Source organism: Dryobates pubescens, chromosome 40, assembly GCF_014839835.1.
Source record: "Dryobates pubescens isolate bDryPub1 chromosome 40, bDryPub1.pri, whole genome shotgun sequence".
NCBI classification, from domain to species: domain Eukaryota; kingdom Metazoa; phylum Chordata; class Aves; order Piciformes; family Picidae; genus Dryobates; species Dryobates pubescens.
Genome location: NC_071651.1, coordinates 517,321 through 533,520, shown reverse-complemented (window position 1 = coordinate 533,520; position 16,200 = coordinate 517,321). Strand labels below are relative to the sequence as shown.

Below are 16,200 nucleotides of genomic sequence, written 5' to 3'. Positions count from 1 at the left end.
GGAGCAGGGAGGTCATTGTACCCTGTACTCAGCACTGGTCAGGCCACACCTTGAGTCCTGTGTCCAGTTCTGGGCTCCTCAATTTAAGAAGGACATTGAGAGGCTGGAAGGTGTCCAGAGAAGGGCAACAAAGCTGGGGAGGGGTCTGGGGCACAGCCCTGGGAGGAGAGGCTGAGGGAGCTGGGGTTGCTTAGCCTGCAGAAGAGAAGGCTCAGGGGAGACCTCATTGCTCTCTCCAGCTCCCTGAAGGGAGGTTGCAGCCAGGTGGGGGTTGGTCTCTTCTCCCAGGCACCCAGCACCCAGAACAAGAGGACACAGTCTCAAGCTGTGCCAGGGGAGGTTTAGGCTGAAGGTGTGGAGAAAGTTCTTCCCAGAGAGAGTAATTGGCCCTTGGAATGTGCTGCCCAGGGAGGTGGTGGAGTCCCCATCCCTGGAGGTGCTTGGATGTGGCACTTGGAGCCATGGTTGAGCTGGTCAGGAGGTGTTGGGTGACAGCTTGGACTTGATGATCTCTGAGGTCTTTTCCAACCTGATTGATTCTCTGGTTCTATGAAGGCTTTGCCAAGCACAGGCTGCTCCTCTCCAAGCCAGCACCAAGCAAAGCTTCTTGGAAGTGAGAATAAATAAAAGCTTTCAGCAAAATTAGCAGCAGAAGGAATAGATAAACACTAAGGAGATATTGACTCCTGGTGAGGTGAACGTCAAGATTTATTGACCTGGGGAGGTAAATATTGACCAAGGCAAAGCTAAGGTCAATAATTAACTCAAGGGATGATAAATCAGCCTGCAGGGAAACCTGAACTCTGGGTGGGCCTTTGCTGCAGAGGCTTTCAGTCTCTCCACTGAGGAACCTCCTGACTTTCTGCAAGACCTTGAGTCAGGCAGCAGCACTTCAAAGACCCCACGGGGAGGTGGAGGAGATCTCCACCAGCGGGCAGAGCATCCCCAGTGGAACACCTCCTGGTGCCCCCCTCAGCTGCCAGATACCTTTGCACTGGGGATTGCTAATGAGCTGGAGCTGGAGCTGGAGCTGGTGCTGGTGCTGGTGCTGGTGGTGGAGCTGATGATGCACACAGGGACTGCTCACACCACAGCTGGGATGAGGATGACTTCTCCCAAGCCCAGAAGAGCCTGAGCAGCTCAGCCTGCCCCTGCCCCTGCAGCCATGTCCCTGGGGAGCACAGGGTCAGAGCAAGCTGGCAGTGATCAGGCAGGGAAAGTCAAAACCCTTCCACCAGCCCAGGCTGCTCAAGGCCTCATCCAACCTGGCCTTGGACATCTCCAGGGAGGGGACATCCACTGCCTTCCTGGGCAACCTGTTCCAGTGTCTCCCCACCCTCACTCTCAAGAGTTTCTTCCTCATCTCCTGCCTCAACCTCTCCTCTGCCAGCTCCAATCCATTAGCTCAGGTACCAGGGAAGCTCTGATCCCCATCTCAAACCCAGGGGCTGCTTCCACCCTGTGCAAAGCAGGCAGGGGGCATCTCAAACCCTCCCCCTGGGGCTGGCTGCAGGGGGTCTCCCCTGAGGGCCAGGGGAGAGCGTGGAGGGTCTGCATTGTTGGGGGTTTGGGGTGGGGATTTTTTTTGGCCTCCATAAATCACTGCTCTTTGTGGCCCCTTCCCCAGGCATGGCACAATTCAGGTTGGGTTATAAATAGGACCCTGAGCTCTTTCAGGTTGATAAAGGCTGGGCGGGGGGGGGGGAGGGGAGGAGGTGGGGGAGCAGCAGGGAGGCGTCAGGACCACATAACACTTTCATTGCCCTGTCAACATAAAGAATACTGCTGCTGCCCACCCCTTCTCCTGCAGCATATATCAGCCAGGCTTCTGACACCACATTTCAGGCCAAAGCAGGGCTTCAAAAAGCCCAACCAAAAACAAAACCCACGAGAAGGAGGCCAGAGGAGGCCACAAAGATGATCCAAGGGCTGGTGGAGCACCTCTGCGGTGAGGCCAGGCTGAAGGAGCTGGGGGGGGTGCAGCCTGGAGAGGAGAAGGCTCCAGGGGGGACCTCAGAGCTGCCTGCAGGGATCCTGCAGGAAGGCTGCAGAAGGGCTCTGCATGGTGGGGAGGTTGGAGCAGATGGGTGGTGTTAGGTTGGCAGCTGGACCTGAGGATCTCAGGGATCTTTTCCAAGCCAAACAATTCTGTGGTCTCAAGTTTCAGTGACCCTATGACCATGCTCTGGGCATGGCCAACACGAAGCTGAGCTCACCAGCCCAGGTGCAAGGTGGGTACCAGCTGTGGACTGGGCAACCAAAGCTGCTGCTCCATCGGGGAAGAGGTGGAGAGGGTCCATGGTTAACCTCTCCATGAAAGAATGTGAACAAAATGGAAGGGAGGTCTCTGCTCCTGGGCTGTTCCTCTTGGAAGGTCTCCTGGTTGTGTTTTCTGCACAGCCTTTGGAGGTTGCATCATTCAAGCTACAAAATTGGGGCTGGGGGAGGGGGGAATAAATTAATGACATGCCTGAGATCATCCCCAGGGACACCAGGATGCTGCTTGCCTGAGAGAGGCACTTACCAGTGTGAGAGCCCAGGCTGTGAGGGGGACCCCCAGGGAAGGGGACCAGCACAGGGTTAAGTCCTGGGGGTCCCCAGGGTGAGAGGGGTTCCAGCACGGGGTTGAGTCCTGGGGGTCCCCATGGGCTGTAGGGGTCCCAGCACAAGGCTCAGCCCCAGGATCAGCACCCAGACTGCAGCCCCTTCCCCAGGAGCTCCGTGTTGGAGCCTGGAGAGGTTCCATGGCTGCTGCAGCCACGACCCCTGGCAGCCCAGGACCCCTGGCAGCCCAGGACCCCCATTCCCAGATACAATGAGCCCCTTGATGAGGGCAGGGAGGTTATCCCCAGCGAACCCCCAGCCGAGCCCAGGGACAAATCTGACACAGATCTGCCTTTAACAGCTCCAGTGATAAAAATGCCAGGTTATTGGAAACACATGGAGCATTTATAGGGGACATCAAAGAGGGAAGGAGGTTTACATAGCAACAGGGCAGATTAAGCAGGAGGCATCTGTTTTCTCAGCAGCCATGGGGCTCTCGGGAGGCACAATAAATCGGTGGCACACTGGCCCCTTTCATTCTCCCCTTTGGGGAAAGCAAAGGTTGGCAAAACAAAACCTGACCACATGCCTGCTCGTGTAAAACATGACAGGAATGGGAGCCCCCGGGTCACAGGCTGCATGGCTGCACCCCGACATGCACCAGGGGCTGCAGGGGAAGCAGCAGGGGTCAGCCGCCGCAGCTCTTTGGTCCTGCAGCCCTAAAGGGCAACCCAGCCCCAGGGCAGCTTTGTTTGCTCCTCACTTGCCCCATGCCAGGCTAGGGACAGCACCCAGCGTCTCCCACCGTGGTGCTGCCGAAGGAGATCAGGCTGGGAGAGTTGGGGCTGTTCAGGCTGGAGAAGAGAAGGCTCCAGGGAGACCTCAGAGCAGCCTTCCAGTACCTGAAGGGGCTCCAGGAGAGCTGGGGAGGGACTCTGGGCAAGGTCTAGGAGTACCAGGACGAGGGACAATGGCAGAAGGGAGGAGACTGAGACTGGAGAGAAGGAAGGAACTCTTGAGAGTGAGGGTGGGGAGACCCTGGAACAAGCTGCCCAGGGAGGCTGTGGAGTCTCCATGTCTGGAGAGATTCCAACCCCACCTGGATGTGTTCCTGGGTGACCTGTTCTGGGTGACCCTGCTCTGGCAGGGGGCTTGGACTGGATGATCTCCAGAGGTCCCTTCCAACCCCTACCCTTCTGTGATTCTGTGATCTAGTCCCACCCCCTCCACCACGGGTGCTGGGGATGCTCTGAAGGTCCCAAGTGCCGACTTTGGATGGTGCCAGCTCTAATCCTGCCCAGCTGGGCACCACGGGGCTGTGAAGAGGCAGCGGGTGGTCCTGAGCACGTCGTGCTGGGGCAGGTTTGGTTTCAGCTGGACAGCCTGAACTCGGCTGGCCGAGGGCTAACCCTCTGAGTTCCCATGCTGCAGAGCCTTGTGTTAATTAACCTTCCAAACAATCCCATAATATTTTGCCAAATCTAATAAGGAGGCACTGGTGGAGGAGCTGCTGGAGGGAGCAGCAACGCTCTGGGGATCCCGGGGGGGTTCCCAGCTGCCATCTGCAGTCTTTTGCTCCCCCCCTCCCCCTCGCCCCCCATCACCTCCCCCCTCCTTGCATGGGTGGTGCTGGGGCTCCTCACCCTCACGCCGGTGATGAGCTGCTGAGCTCAGCCCACCCTGAACAGCCCACCCTGCTGTCAGGAGATCCCCCGACATCGTCCCCGGCGTAGGAAAAGCCTGGGGAAAGGGAAAGCCTCTGTTTTTTTCCATCCAGGAATCAGCCCATCCTCCAGAGCAGCAGCCTTGCAAAGTGTGAAGCTGTGAATCAGTGAATCTGTGGCTGAATCCCCATCCCTGGAGGTGTTGAAAGAGGCAGAGCCGTGGTGCTGAGGGACACGATTTAGCCCCAGCCTTGGCAGAGCTAGAGAATGGTTGGACTGGATGAGCTTAAAGGGCTCTGCCAACCAAAACAACTTTATCATCCCCCATCTGCGGTGCTCCGGGGCAGAAACCAAGAACAAGAGCACAACCGAGTCCTGCTGCTGCAGCCGAGATACAGGCAGCAGAGATTTACCCCCAGGCGTCCTCAGAAAGGGTTAATCCACCCAGCGTGTGCTGGACACTGGGTGTTCAGAGCCCTACAAGGGCCTGGGGAAAGATGATAAATAGCTGGGGACGTCCTCTCCTCTCCACTAACACCAGCAGAGCCCAGCTGGGGAGCAGCATTACCCAGCTCCTATCCATCATCTTCAGCTGCCCTTGTCACGTCTGGTAAATCATCGAGCCCAGCCCCAGCCCCGTGGCCCTTCCTCGGGCTCGCAGCATCCCGGTCCCGGCCCCGTGGCCCTTCCTCGGGCTCGCAGCATCCCGGTCCCGGCCCCGTGCCCCTTCCTTGGGCTCGCAGCATCCCGGCCCCATTCCTGTGTCCTTTTGGCGGGCTCGCAGCATCCCGGCCCCAGTCCTGTGTCCTTTTGGCGGACTCGCAGCATCCTGCCCTTCCCCGCTTCAGCCCCAGCCCGCAGCATCCCGCTTTTTCCCGGTTCTAGCCCCAGCCCCGTGTCCCTGCCGAGGGCTCTTCCCGGCTCCAGCCCTTCTCCCTTCCTCGGGCTCGCAGCATCCCTCCCTTCCCGGCCCCATCCCCGTGTCCCTGCCGCGGGCTGGCTGCATCCTGCCCTTCCCGGCCGCGCAGGGACGCTCCGGGCGGATGCGGCTCCCATCCCCACGCTCTCCTGTTTCTATTTATTGCCTTGTGAGCAGATAAGTTGACATTTATTTACGCAGCCAGGGACACAGCTCCTCTATTAGCTCTCCATACTCGGCTGCCCCGCGGCAGTTACTGGGTTTCTTCTGGCCCCTGCTTCTCCCCCAGGCTCCAAAAGCTGGACAACAAAAAAAAGATGCAGACAGGCTGGAGAGTGTCCAGAGAAGGGCCAGGAGAATGAGGAGAGGGCTGGAAGCCCTCTGCCTTGTGAGGAAGGGCCGAGAGAGCTGGGATTGTGCAGCCTTGAGAAGAGAAAGGCTTAGGGCAGACCTTATCACCGTGGCCCAGGACACAAAGGGTGGCTGCCAGGAGGATGAAGCTTCCCTTTCCACAAGGAGTCCCATGGGAAAGACAAGAGGTGATGGGAACCAGCTACTGCTGGGGAGATTCCCATTGGAATCCAGAAGGATTTTTTCCCCCCATAAGCACAGCCAGGCCTTGGAATCCCCTCCCAAGGGAGCAGAGGCTTCCCCTGCACTGGGCAGCTTTAAGGCTCAGCTTGCCAAGGTGCTGGGCCAGCTCATTTCAACTCCACATCACCCAGGAAGGTTGGACCAGACGAGCCTCGGGGTCCCTTCCAACCTGGCATTCTGGGGCTCTGAAAAGCTGGAGACCCCAAACAGAGCTGAGTGAAGCACCTTGGAGGTGGGAGAATTCCTGAGGATGTTTTTCTCTTGGCCCCAGGAGCTGCTTTGCTTTTTTTCCCCTGGCTGGGGATCAGGTGGAGCTGCTGGGAAAGCCCTGGAGAGCAGCAGCTTGGTGGGGAGGAAGAGGATGGGTGTGTGGCTCGTGCTGCGAGGAGATAGCAGATCTGCTGCTGCAGATTCAGCTGCTCCACAAACAAAGGTGGATAAACATTTTCCCTGCCACAAACCAAATCAATTACTTCATTCATGAACACCTCTGCCCCATGGGACCTTCAGTGCTGTGCCTGGGCTCATCTCCAGGCTTTGCTTTGCAGCCCTCGTGGCCAAGTTCTTCCTCACTCATGATCTAAGAGGTCTCCCAGGATCGTGGTTCCAAGAGGCACCTGGGATATCAGGCAAAGTTGGGGCATCTCTGCTCCTGCACAGGCATCAGTGACCATGCAGCCACCTTGGTGCTGCATCACCAGCACCTGGTCCTGGGCTCCAGGCTGAGAGCCATTTTTTATGGAGGTCTGAGGGCCACAGTGACAACCTGGAAGATGGGTTGGGAATAAACCCAAGTGCAGACAGGGTCACTGGCTAGGGAGAGGGACACTGGCTACTGGGTGTGGTGGCCTTTACCTGCTGGGCAACTCCTCATGATTAGTGGCCCTCCAGTACCTGAAGGAGCTCAAAGAAAGCTGAACAGGGACTTTTTGTAAGGGTTTGTTGTGGCAGGATGAAGGGCAATGGATTGAAGCTGCAAGAGGGGAGACTGAGACTGGAGATGAGGAAGAAATTCTGTAGAGTGAGGGTGAGGAGAGCCTGGCACAGGCTGCCCAGGGAGGCTGTGGATGTCCCCTCCTGGAGGTGTTCCAAGCCTCTGAGCAACCTGGGCTGGTGGGAGGTGTCCCTGCCCATGGCAGGGGGGGGTTGGAACCGGCTGAGCTTCAAGATCCCTTCCAGCCTAACCCATTCCATGATTCCATGATTCTACTTCATTGTCCCAGCTCCTGCTGCCTTGTAAAGCTGCTGATGGATAATGCTCATCACGAAGGCAAGAAAGCAATGCCCTCACCTCAGCCTCCTCTGCCTGCTGTGATCCATCTTCTTTATAGCAAGGACCTGGAGCCAGCACCATCTGCGGCACCAGAAATACAATTACTGGGGGGGGGGGGGGGGGGGGGGGGGGGGGGGGGGATGGAGGGGGGGAGGGGGGAGTTGGAGCCCCTCTCTTTCCAAATTTCATGGAGACCTCTCAAAGCAACCTTAAATTACTCCTCTCACACCAGGGACCTCATGCAGCACCGTCTCTCTTTAGCTATAATTACAGGCAGGGAATTAGCAAGTCCAATTTTCTCCCCCCCCCCCCCTTCCCCTCCCCTGCTCTGTGCTGGAGCTTCCCCCTCTCCAAAAAAAAAAAACCCAACACAAAACAGGGAGAAATTGAAATTGATCTCTGGCTCCAGCGCTGGGCAGCTGTAATTTAATCAGAAGAGCTTCTCTCTCCTGGTATTTATTTATTTTTTTTAACCCCAAGGTCCTAAATTAAAAAGGCCACTGGCAGGGTGGGAATGGCTGAGGCTTCAGCTGGGGTCTGGGGGAGCCCCGGCGGCTGCCAGAGCTGCTTGGATGTGGAGACTCCCTTGGGCTTTGCCAGCGAGTGACTGGCAGTGCCAAGGAGCTGAGCTCAGCCCCACACGGGACTGGTTTGCTGACCAGGAGCTGAGCCCAGCCACACACGGGGCTGGTTTGCTGGCCAGGAGCTGAGCCCAGCCCCACACGGGGCTGGTTTGATGCCCAGGAGCTGAGCCCAGTCCCACACGGGGATGGTTTGATGGCCAGGAGCTGAGCCCAGCCACACACGGGGCTGGTTTGATGCCCAGGGGCTGAGCCCAGTCCCACACGGGGATTGTTTGATGCCCAGGGGCTGAGCCCAGTCCCACACGGGGCTGGTTTGATGCCCAGGGGCTGAGCCCAGTCCCACACGGGGCTGGTTTGATGCCCAGGGGCTGAGCCCAGTCCCACACGGGGCTGGTTTGATGGCCAGGAGCTGAGCCCAGCCACACACGGGGATGGTTTGATGCCCAGGGGCTGAGCCCAGTCCCACACGGGGCTGGTTTGCTGACCAGGAGCTGAGCCCAGCCCCACACGGGGCAGCTTTGCTAAGCTGGTGCCCAAGGGCTCAGCCCTGCTCCCTACAGACAGCTCTCCCCTGCTGTGGGCTTGGGGCTGTGAGTTCTGCCGCGCTCAAAGTGGACTCCAGAAACAAAGGCCGATGGCAGAACTGTGATGCAAAAACTTCATCAAACCACTTTGAGCTGATGCTGCTGTTGGGGCGGGGGGGAAAGAAATGAGGTAGAAACTACTTATAACAAACACCCCCAAGCCTTTAATTTCCTCTTCAGGCAGCAAGGTCAGGCTGTGCCAGGGCTGCATCCCCCTCTGCCTGCCCTGAGGTTTGTCCAACCCTGTGTAAAATAAGGCAGCAGAATTCAGACTTCCATTTGCTTTTGTATTTTGTTTTCCTGCCAAAGAGACTTCTTTCTTTCCCAGCCCTCCTCCCTGCGTTCCACAGAGCTGGGGACCAAGGCAGGAGATCAGGTCCCTGCCAGGGTGCCTGCCCACAGCCCCTGATAAGCAGGTTTACGGTTTTAAGAGGCACCCGAGGCAAATCCTGGTGAAATCCTCTGGTTTAGAGCATCTGCTGGAGCGGGCAGGGCGCTGCGGCCCTGCTCTGCCTGTGTCACCTCCAGGGATGTCCTGGCACGGCAGCGGGCAGGCACAGAACAAGGGCTTATTGTCCTGCCGGCCCAAGCCCCGCAGGCAGCAGCTCCCCAAGGTGGTCAGCAGAGTGTGACGGATGCTGGGATGCTTTGTCCTCGCCAGTGGCGGGGGGGGGGGTGACATTCGTGGCAGGAGGTGACATTCCTCGGCACAGCAGGAGCCACCGCGGGAGGCAATTCACCCTCCGCAGTATTTTGGGTAAGGACAGGGGCTGCAGGCAGCGGCGGCGGCAGATGGATTGGGCTCTGGCCACGCAGCCGATGGCCGAAGCAGGGGATGGAGGTGTGCGAGAAACCTGTGGCCGTGGCATCTGGGGTCATGGTTTAGTGTCCACGGTGCTGTTGGGTCGATGGTTGGACTCCGTGGGCTTGGAAAGCTTTTCCAATCCAAACAATCCTGCGATCCTGCGATGGGATTTTGCGGCAGGGGGTTGAGACCCTCGGCTCGCACTTCCCTGGCAGACCCAGCTGCTGCCTCCAGCAAAGCCCTAGCGAGCTCCTGCTGCCTCTGGGTTTCGCTGCCCGTGCGGGAGCCGGGGTGGCAGCAGGGGCCGGCAGCAGGGGCCGGGGTGGCAGCAGGGGCCGGGGCGGCAGCAGGAGCCGGGGTGGCAGCAGGGGCCGGGATGGCAGCAGGAGCCGGGGTGGCAGCAGGGGCCGGGGTGGCAGCAGGAGCCGAGGTGGCAGCAGGAGCCGAGGTGGCAGCGGCCGCCTGCCGGCAGCTCCCTCCTCGCCCCGCTGCGGAGGCGTAAATCACGGCGTGACCCCAGGTTTGCACTGGCTGCCAGCCCCCCGCGAAGGGGGTGGCTTTGTCATCTCGTAGGGCGACACTCAGCGGTGATTTACGAGCGGGCTGGGAGCAGGGCTGTGACACACCACACACCTCCTCACGCTCCGGCAGCCGGCGGCTGCAGCACCCAGCCCCGGCCCCGAGCCGCTCCTTCCCTGGGCATCACTCAAAGGCAGGAGCGGTGCGGCAGGATGTGGCCCTGCACAGTGTCCCCACAGCCCACTCCTGAGCACAAGGCAGGAGCTGCACTCAGCCATGACCCAGTCCTGACCACGGTGAGGAAGAACAGGGTTAGCAGAGCCCCTTCCCGGGTTTAAATCAACTCCCTCCACTTCCCTTCCATGCTGAGTTATTGCACCCTGGTTTTGTGATGGAGATGACCAAGCAGTGAGGGATGAGTGACCTGGGCCAGACCACCAGGCTCGGTGCTCCCAGCCAGACCCTGGGCAAAGGGTGAAAGATCAGAGCTGTCCTCCAAGCCCTTCCCAGCCCCCTCCCCACCTGCGCGGATGCTCCTGGGCGTCAGCTGTGATTTAATGCGGGCCAGTTCCCCGGGAGCGCGGCCGTGCGGGGCTGTCCTTCTCTCCACCTTCTCTTGTGCCGTCTGAATGATTCATCTCCAGTTGCACTTCCCTCCCTCTGTCCAGGATGTCCTTAAGGGATGGGTTCCCAGGCAGCGAGGCTCAGGTATCTACAATGAAGCCTGAGAGGATGCCAGGACGTGAGAGGATGCTGTGACGTGTGGGAGGATGCTGTGACGTCTGGGAAGATGCTGAGAGATCAGGGAGGATGCTGTGACATCTGGAAGGATGCCATCACATCTGGGAGGATGCTGTGACGTCTGTGTACAAACTTCTTAACAAAACTAATATCAATAAAAAGATAAAACCTAGACTCAGCTTGCCCGCTGCCTTCTAAGAAGTCGTGAGAGTCTTTCCAGCCCGGTGGGAGGACAAGGGAGTACTGGAGGAGGCAGCGACCGCCGGCCCAGAGCCGCCCGGTAGCTCTCGGCGCGGCCCTTCCCGGGCGAGCGGCCGGGAGCGGCTGCGGCTCCGCCGCCTCCCGCGGGCTCCGGCATCCCCTGGTGGCAATCGGCGGCTTTGCACAGCCTCTGCAGCAGCCAAAGCCTCCGCAGGAAGTGTCCCCCAGTGCCATCATCCCTCCCGGTCCCTTCCGTGGTCTGGCTGCCCCAACGGGACTGCACCGTGCTGCACCCCCAGCCTCACCGAAGGCACCGGGAAAAGGCCGACGGGGACCGTGGCACCCCAGAGCTCGTCCTTACGCAACAGGCTCAGAGCCTGAAGCCTGTGGCAGGCAGCAGATTAGGGCACAGAGCTCCCCAGATAACTCCCTAAGCCCTAAATCTGCTCCCAGTCGTCTCCCGAGATAAGGCAGCATGGGGGGGTGGCTCTGGGGTGACACCGGGGTGACACCGGGGTGACACCGTGCTGGCCACACCGTGCTGCTTGCTGCAGCAGGAGCAGAGGGCTCTTGGTGTTGCAATAGGGCGTCCAACACTGTTGAGGTTCCCCCCCACCAGATTTGGGGGCTCTCCCCAGGCAGAGCAGCCTGGAGGGGGCTGGCAGCCTGGTGACACACAGGGGGCCGAAGGGCTCAGAGCAGGTCCTGGCCCCTGGCAGGGGTGGACGTGGCTGGGGTGGCAGCGAGGTTTGGGAGGACACTGCAGGCACAGAGCCCAGCTCTGGCTTGGCAGCATTTGGCATCAAGATCCACCGAGATCCATGCTCAGCACCAGGATCCTCAGCTCTCTGCCCAGCAGGATGTGCACAGCACAGAGGGAACAGCTGGGATCCTTCATCTGCTCCATATTTTCATGGTCAAGGATCCAAGCACAGTAACCTTTGGGACCCTGCCTTAAACGGGCTGCTTGCCCACCCCACCCCCATCCCCCATCTGCTTGAGGACCAAACTCATGTCACCAGATTCTGAGTTGCTGCAGGGTGTCCAGAGAAGGGCAATGGAGCTGGGAAAGGGGCTGGAGAACTGGGCTGGGGAGGAGCAGCTGAGGGACCCAGGGGGAGTTCAGCCTGGAGAAGAGGAGGCTTGAGGGGAGACCTCATTGCTCTCTACAGCTCCCTGAGAGGAGGCTGCAGTGAGGTGGGGGTTGGGCTCTGCTCCCCAGTATCAGGTGACAGAAGGAGAGGAAAAGGGCTGAAATTGTGCCCGGGGGGCAGGGGGAAGGTCAGGTTGGCCACGAGGAACAATTTCTGTCCTGCAAGAGTGGTCAGGCACTGGCTGCCCAGGGAGGTGGTGGAGTCCTCATCCCTGGAGGTGCTCAAGAAACCTGTGGCCATGGCTCTTGTCCCCCAAAGTTTCCCAGGGTTATCTGAGCAGCAAATTCACTGCAGATAAAGGCAGCTGGGGGGGGGAGGATCGATCTGGGGAGGGGAAGGGGCTTCAGCTGAGCTGCTGGGGAGGCTTCTGAAGGGCTGCTCCAGGGGCTGCTACTCTCAGGTAGCATCTTACCAAGGTGAGACAGAGATAAAACCCCAGCCCAGGGCTCCCAGCAGCTCGTCAGCTAAAGATGCTAAATCCTGCCCAAGCAGCCCTGATCCTGCTCAGGCTGGATGGAGCCATTTTAAGCAACAGTTTAAATTAAGACATCTTGGCTCGCTGAGCCCACGTCCACGTGCAGGTTATCACAGCTTTGGTGCCCAAAGGCTACCTCAGACCTGGAGCAGAAGCCTCCTCCTCCTCACTGCAGAGGCTGGGACTGATTTTTTTTCTCCCCCCCCCCACTCTGTCCCTTCTGAAGTTCTCCTTCCTGCCTGGAGCCGTGATGCTGCCCAGCCGAAGAGGCAACCCCAGGGAAGGTCTGAGCAGCACCAGGTACGAGCAAGGGGTGGTGAGCAGAGCATCCCTCACCCCCCGGGCTGGCTTTGGGATGCCTCAGAGGGGGTGGGAGTTAATGGCATTGTGAAGTCCATCTTCCTTTCCCAGCCCTGGTTTGTCGCTGGTTGGCTTCTGGTTTGCAGCAGAATGGTTTCGTTTCTGCTGCCAGGCTGTGGCTGGTCCACCCCTGCCCCAGAGCTCCTGCCCCAGAGCTCCTGCCCCAGAGCTCCTGCCTCAGGGCTGCAGGTTGCCCTGTGCTGGGTGGCTCCAGGGGTTCCTGCTCCAGCCCCTGTGCTGCTGCTTGCTCTGAGCTGGGTTTAGTTCCTGCCATGCTCTGGTTCTGCTGCTAGGAGAGGGCTCTGCAGCTGCTTTGATGTGCACCAGTTAAGTGGGGAGGACACCATGGGAAGGGCTCAGACTGTGGCCCTGTGGCATGGGGAAAGATGGAGAGGTGCCCTTCCTGCTGGTGCTTGGCACAGCCTGGCTGCATTCAGCACCCCACTCAGCATCACTATTGCCCTGGGGACATCCCCAGGCTCCCCACCTGCCTGGCTTCAGCATCCAGACCTTGGGACCTTTACCCACCTTGCAAACTCCCCAGAGGTGTCCCCATGGCACAGAGGTTGGAGTGGAAGATCTCTAAGGTCCCCTCCAACCTGAGCCATTCTGGGAGTCTATGATTTTCCTGGCTCTGCACTGGAGAAGGTGTCCTGGGGAGCTGCTTCCCACTCGGGATTTGGCAGGATCCAAGGCCCCAGCAGAGGATGGGAACTGGGCACACGTGGGCTGTGCTGGCTGCTGGCTGAGGCTTCCTGGTGGGATGAGGCATGTGGGAGCCCACAGAGTTCCCACACCCACTCTGTGTCTGTGCAGGAGGGAGTGAACAGTCCCCAGCGTTCCCTCAACCCCCCTGGGAGAGGCTGTGGGCCCCAGGCAGGGCTCGGGGCCAAGCCGGGCTCCCTCCCCCCGGCCAGGCCGGATGACAGATGCCTGCAGTGGAGGAGAAGATGCTGCAGCCCCCAGCTCCAGCCTGGATGCATCTGACCCTGAGCTGCACTATGAGGAGGAGGAGGAGGAGCAGAGCGAGGCGGAGCCCTCGGACACCAGCAGCATCTTGTCCGATGACTCTGTCTACCCTTGCTATGAGCTGTCCCTGGAGGCTGCTGGTGCCAGGGAGCTCAGCCTCTACCAGTGCTGCGCCAGGAACGATGCCAAGCTGGTGCAGGAGAGACTGGATCAAGGGGTGACCCGCAGCGAGGCCACGGAGCTGGATGTCAACGGGAGGGTGAGTGGCTGGGCCGGAACCCTGCGGGGCAGAGGATTGTCTGGGAATAGGCAAATCCCGAAGGATGAGGGCTGCTAAAGCAGGTGGGGCAGGAGGGAGTCCTAGGTGGGAGGGTGGTGCCATGGCAGCCCCGGTGCTGAGCGTTGCTCCCTCTCCAGAACGCTCTGATGGTCTCCTGCTACAAGGGCTTCGTGGACATTGTGCCCCTGCTGCAGAAGTGCCCCTACATAAACGTCAACCAGCAGGACAAGGATGGGAACACAGCCCTCATGATGGCTGCCCAGGCAGGTAGGCGCCGTGCTTGGCACAGAGCAGAGCCCAGGAGCCCCCTCCAAGCCGTGCAGCCCCTCCAAAAGCCCCAGAAGGAGCTGGCCGCGACTCTGCACCTTGGTTCTCCCAAGAGCCAGCTGCTAACTGCTCCCCGCCCAGCAGTTCCCAGTCGTTAACTGTTGACACCTCTAACGCAGCTTCTCTCTGGCTGTTAAGGACACATCACCATCGTCAACTACCTCCTCAACTACTACCCTATGCTGGAGGTGGACAAGAGGGACCCGCGGGGGCTGACGGCGCTGATGAAGGCTGCGGTGCAGGGGCAGCAGGACTGCGTCACCGCCCTGCTCCTGGCCGGTGAGCAGCTCCACAGGACCCTCTGGGATCCTGGGGGGCAAGGGGCGGCACTGCTGCTCACCCCCCACTCTGGGATAGGGGCAGGAGGAGCAGGTCCAGAGGAGGGCCACAAAGATGACCAGGAGGATGGAGCAACTCCCCTGTGGGGACTGGATGTGGGAGTTGGGGCTGTTCAGGCTGGAAAAGAGAAGGCTCCAAGGAGACCTCAGAGCAGCCTTCCAGTACCTGGTGGAGCTCCAGGAGAGCTGGGGAGGGACTCTGGGCAAGGTCTGGGAGTACCAGGACGAGGGACAATGGCTTTGAGCTGGAAGAGGGGAGATTGAGACTGGAGAGGAGGAGGAAATTCTCGAGAGTGAGGATGGGGAGAGCCTGACACAGGTTGCCCAGGGAGGCTGTGGCTGCCCCCTCCCTGGAGGTGTTCAAAGCCAGGCTGGATGAGGCCTTGAGCAGCCTGGGCTGGTGGGAGGGCCATAGCAGGGGGTTAGAACTGGCTGCTCCTCGAGGTCCCTTCCAACCCACCCCCACCCCCCATGGCTCTTTGAGGAGGACTCTGTGGTGAAGCTCTCTGCGTTTCCAGGAGCAGACCTGCACGCAGTGGACTCCATCAAGGGAAAGACAGCCAGGGAGTGGGCAGCCTTCACCGGCCGCTTCGAGACCACCCTGAAGATCCGCCGCCTGCTGCAGCGCCCCCGGGCGGAGCAGTTCAGCTCCCGGTACCGTCCCGAGTGGCCAGCCCTGGCCGAGCTGGTGGCCGAGGCCCTGCGCTCCAAATCCGCGGGCAAGAGGCTGTCGGAGAGGATCCGCTCCGTGTTCACCTTCAACTTCCCCCACGACCCTGAGGCGGAGGGGGTGATGGACCACATGGTGAGGATGACCACCTCCCTCGCCAGCCCCTTTGTGGCCACTGCTTGCCAAACGCTGTGCCCCGACAGCCCTCCGGAGGTGGGCAAGCGGCGGCTGTCGGTGCCGGAGATCCTGGGGCAGCAGCTGCCGGATCCTGACGCCGAGTCGGAATCTTCCTCACGGCCCAGCACGGCTGCATCCTCCTGCAACGGCCAAGCCATGTCGGAGATCCGGCTCCTGCCGCCGCGCCGGCCAGCTGGGGGCCTCCTGAGCTTCCTGCCCCTGTGGCTGCGCCGCGGGAACATCATCTTCCCCGGGGAGCCGATCCCCAAGATCAAAGTGAGCAAGGACTCCAGCCCAGCAGCCTGCTGCAAGGAGAGGAAGCAGCGAGGGAAGGACAAGAACCTGCTGCAGCCACCCAAGTGGAAGTACAAGGAGCTGAAGGAGGAGAAGAAAGCAGCCAAGGAGGCAAAGAAAAAGGATAAGAAGAACAAAGAGGACAAGAAATGAGCTGCTGGACTTGGGGACAAGGTCCCAGCCATCCCCTTGGCCCTGGCATGGGGCTGGCTTCCTTCCCCCACGCTGGGATGGTGATGCTCAAGGGAGAAGGATAAACCCAGCAGAGATGCCCCAGCCCCTGCAGTCCCAGCTCCCTGACCCCCTGCCCAGGCCCCCATCCTCTCCTGCTCAGGGGTGACCACCCTGAGTCACCTCTGATTGTGCTGAGACCCTGCCCTGGGCTGGACTCTGGACCTGCTGCAGAACAGGGGGGTGGCAAAAGCAGCTCTTGTCTGTCTGTCTGTCTTTGTCTCTTTGATCTCTCTGAGATCTGGATGGTGCAGCCTGGTGGAAGGTGGCTGTGCAAATGCAGATGGAAGCAGTTGCCATGTTAACAGCACTGGTTGAACAAATAAAGCTCAGGGCTGGCAGGAACACCACCTCCCCACCACCACCTTGCTGCCAGCCTCCCCTGTGCCCCCACGGAGGGACACCAGGAGGAAGCTCTTCACAGTGAGGGTTGTGGTTGAAGCCCCAGCCCTGCAGAGAGTCCAGGTCAGACTGGATGTGTCCCTGGCAGCCTGCTC

At 60.0% G+C, this 16,200-nt stretch overlaps 2 protein-coding genes across 3 annotated transcripts in view; both read left to right on the top strand.

Moving 5' to 3' along the window:
• The window catches only part of NR4A1 (nuclear receptor subfamily 4 group A member 1), an 81,008-nt gene that overhangs the window by 15,403 nt on the left and 49,405 nt on the right, over positions 1–16,200 (top strand). The window lies entirely within an intron of this gene.
• Positions 12,267–15,932, top strand: ANKRD33 (ankyrin repeat domain 33). 2 transcript variants are annotated; one of them, XM_054177408.1, is made up of 5 exons: positions 12,267–12,357; positions 13,234–13,645; positions 13,804–13,933; positions 14,132–14,272; positions 14,850–15,932. In XM_054177408.1, the coding sequence occupies exons 2-5, from the start codon at positions 13,340–13,342 to the stop codon at positions 15,623–15,625; spliced, it is 1,353 nt and encodes a 450-aa protein (XP_054033383.1). In that variant the 5' UTR covers positions 12,267–12,357; positions 13,234–13,339; the 3' UTR covers positions 15,626–15,932. The 2 variants fall into 2 exon arrangements, with proteins under 2 accessions (XP_054033383.1, XP_009904657.2); XM_009906355.2 differs by having other exon boundaries at positions 12,280–12,357; positions 13,335–13,645.

Excerpts from the sequence above, each read along its gene's own strand:
- ANKRD33 (XM_054177408.1), top strand. The coding sequence starts at position 13,340 with ATGACAGATGCCTGCAGTGGAGGAGAAGATGCTGCAGCCCCCAGCTCC. Across the intron at positions 13,646-13,803 it reads AGCTGGATGTCAACGGGAGG|AACGCTCTGATGGTCTCCTG; the intron begins GTGAGTGGCTGG and ends CTCCCTCTCCAG. Across the intron at positions 14,273-14,849 it reads CACCGCCCTGCTCCTGGCCG|GAGCAGACCTGCACGCAGTG; the intron begins GTGAGCAGCTCC and ends CTGCGTTTCCAG.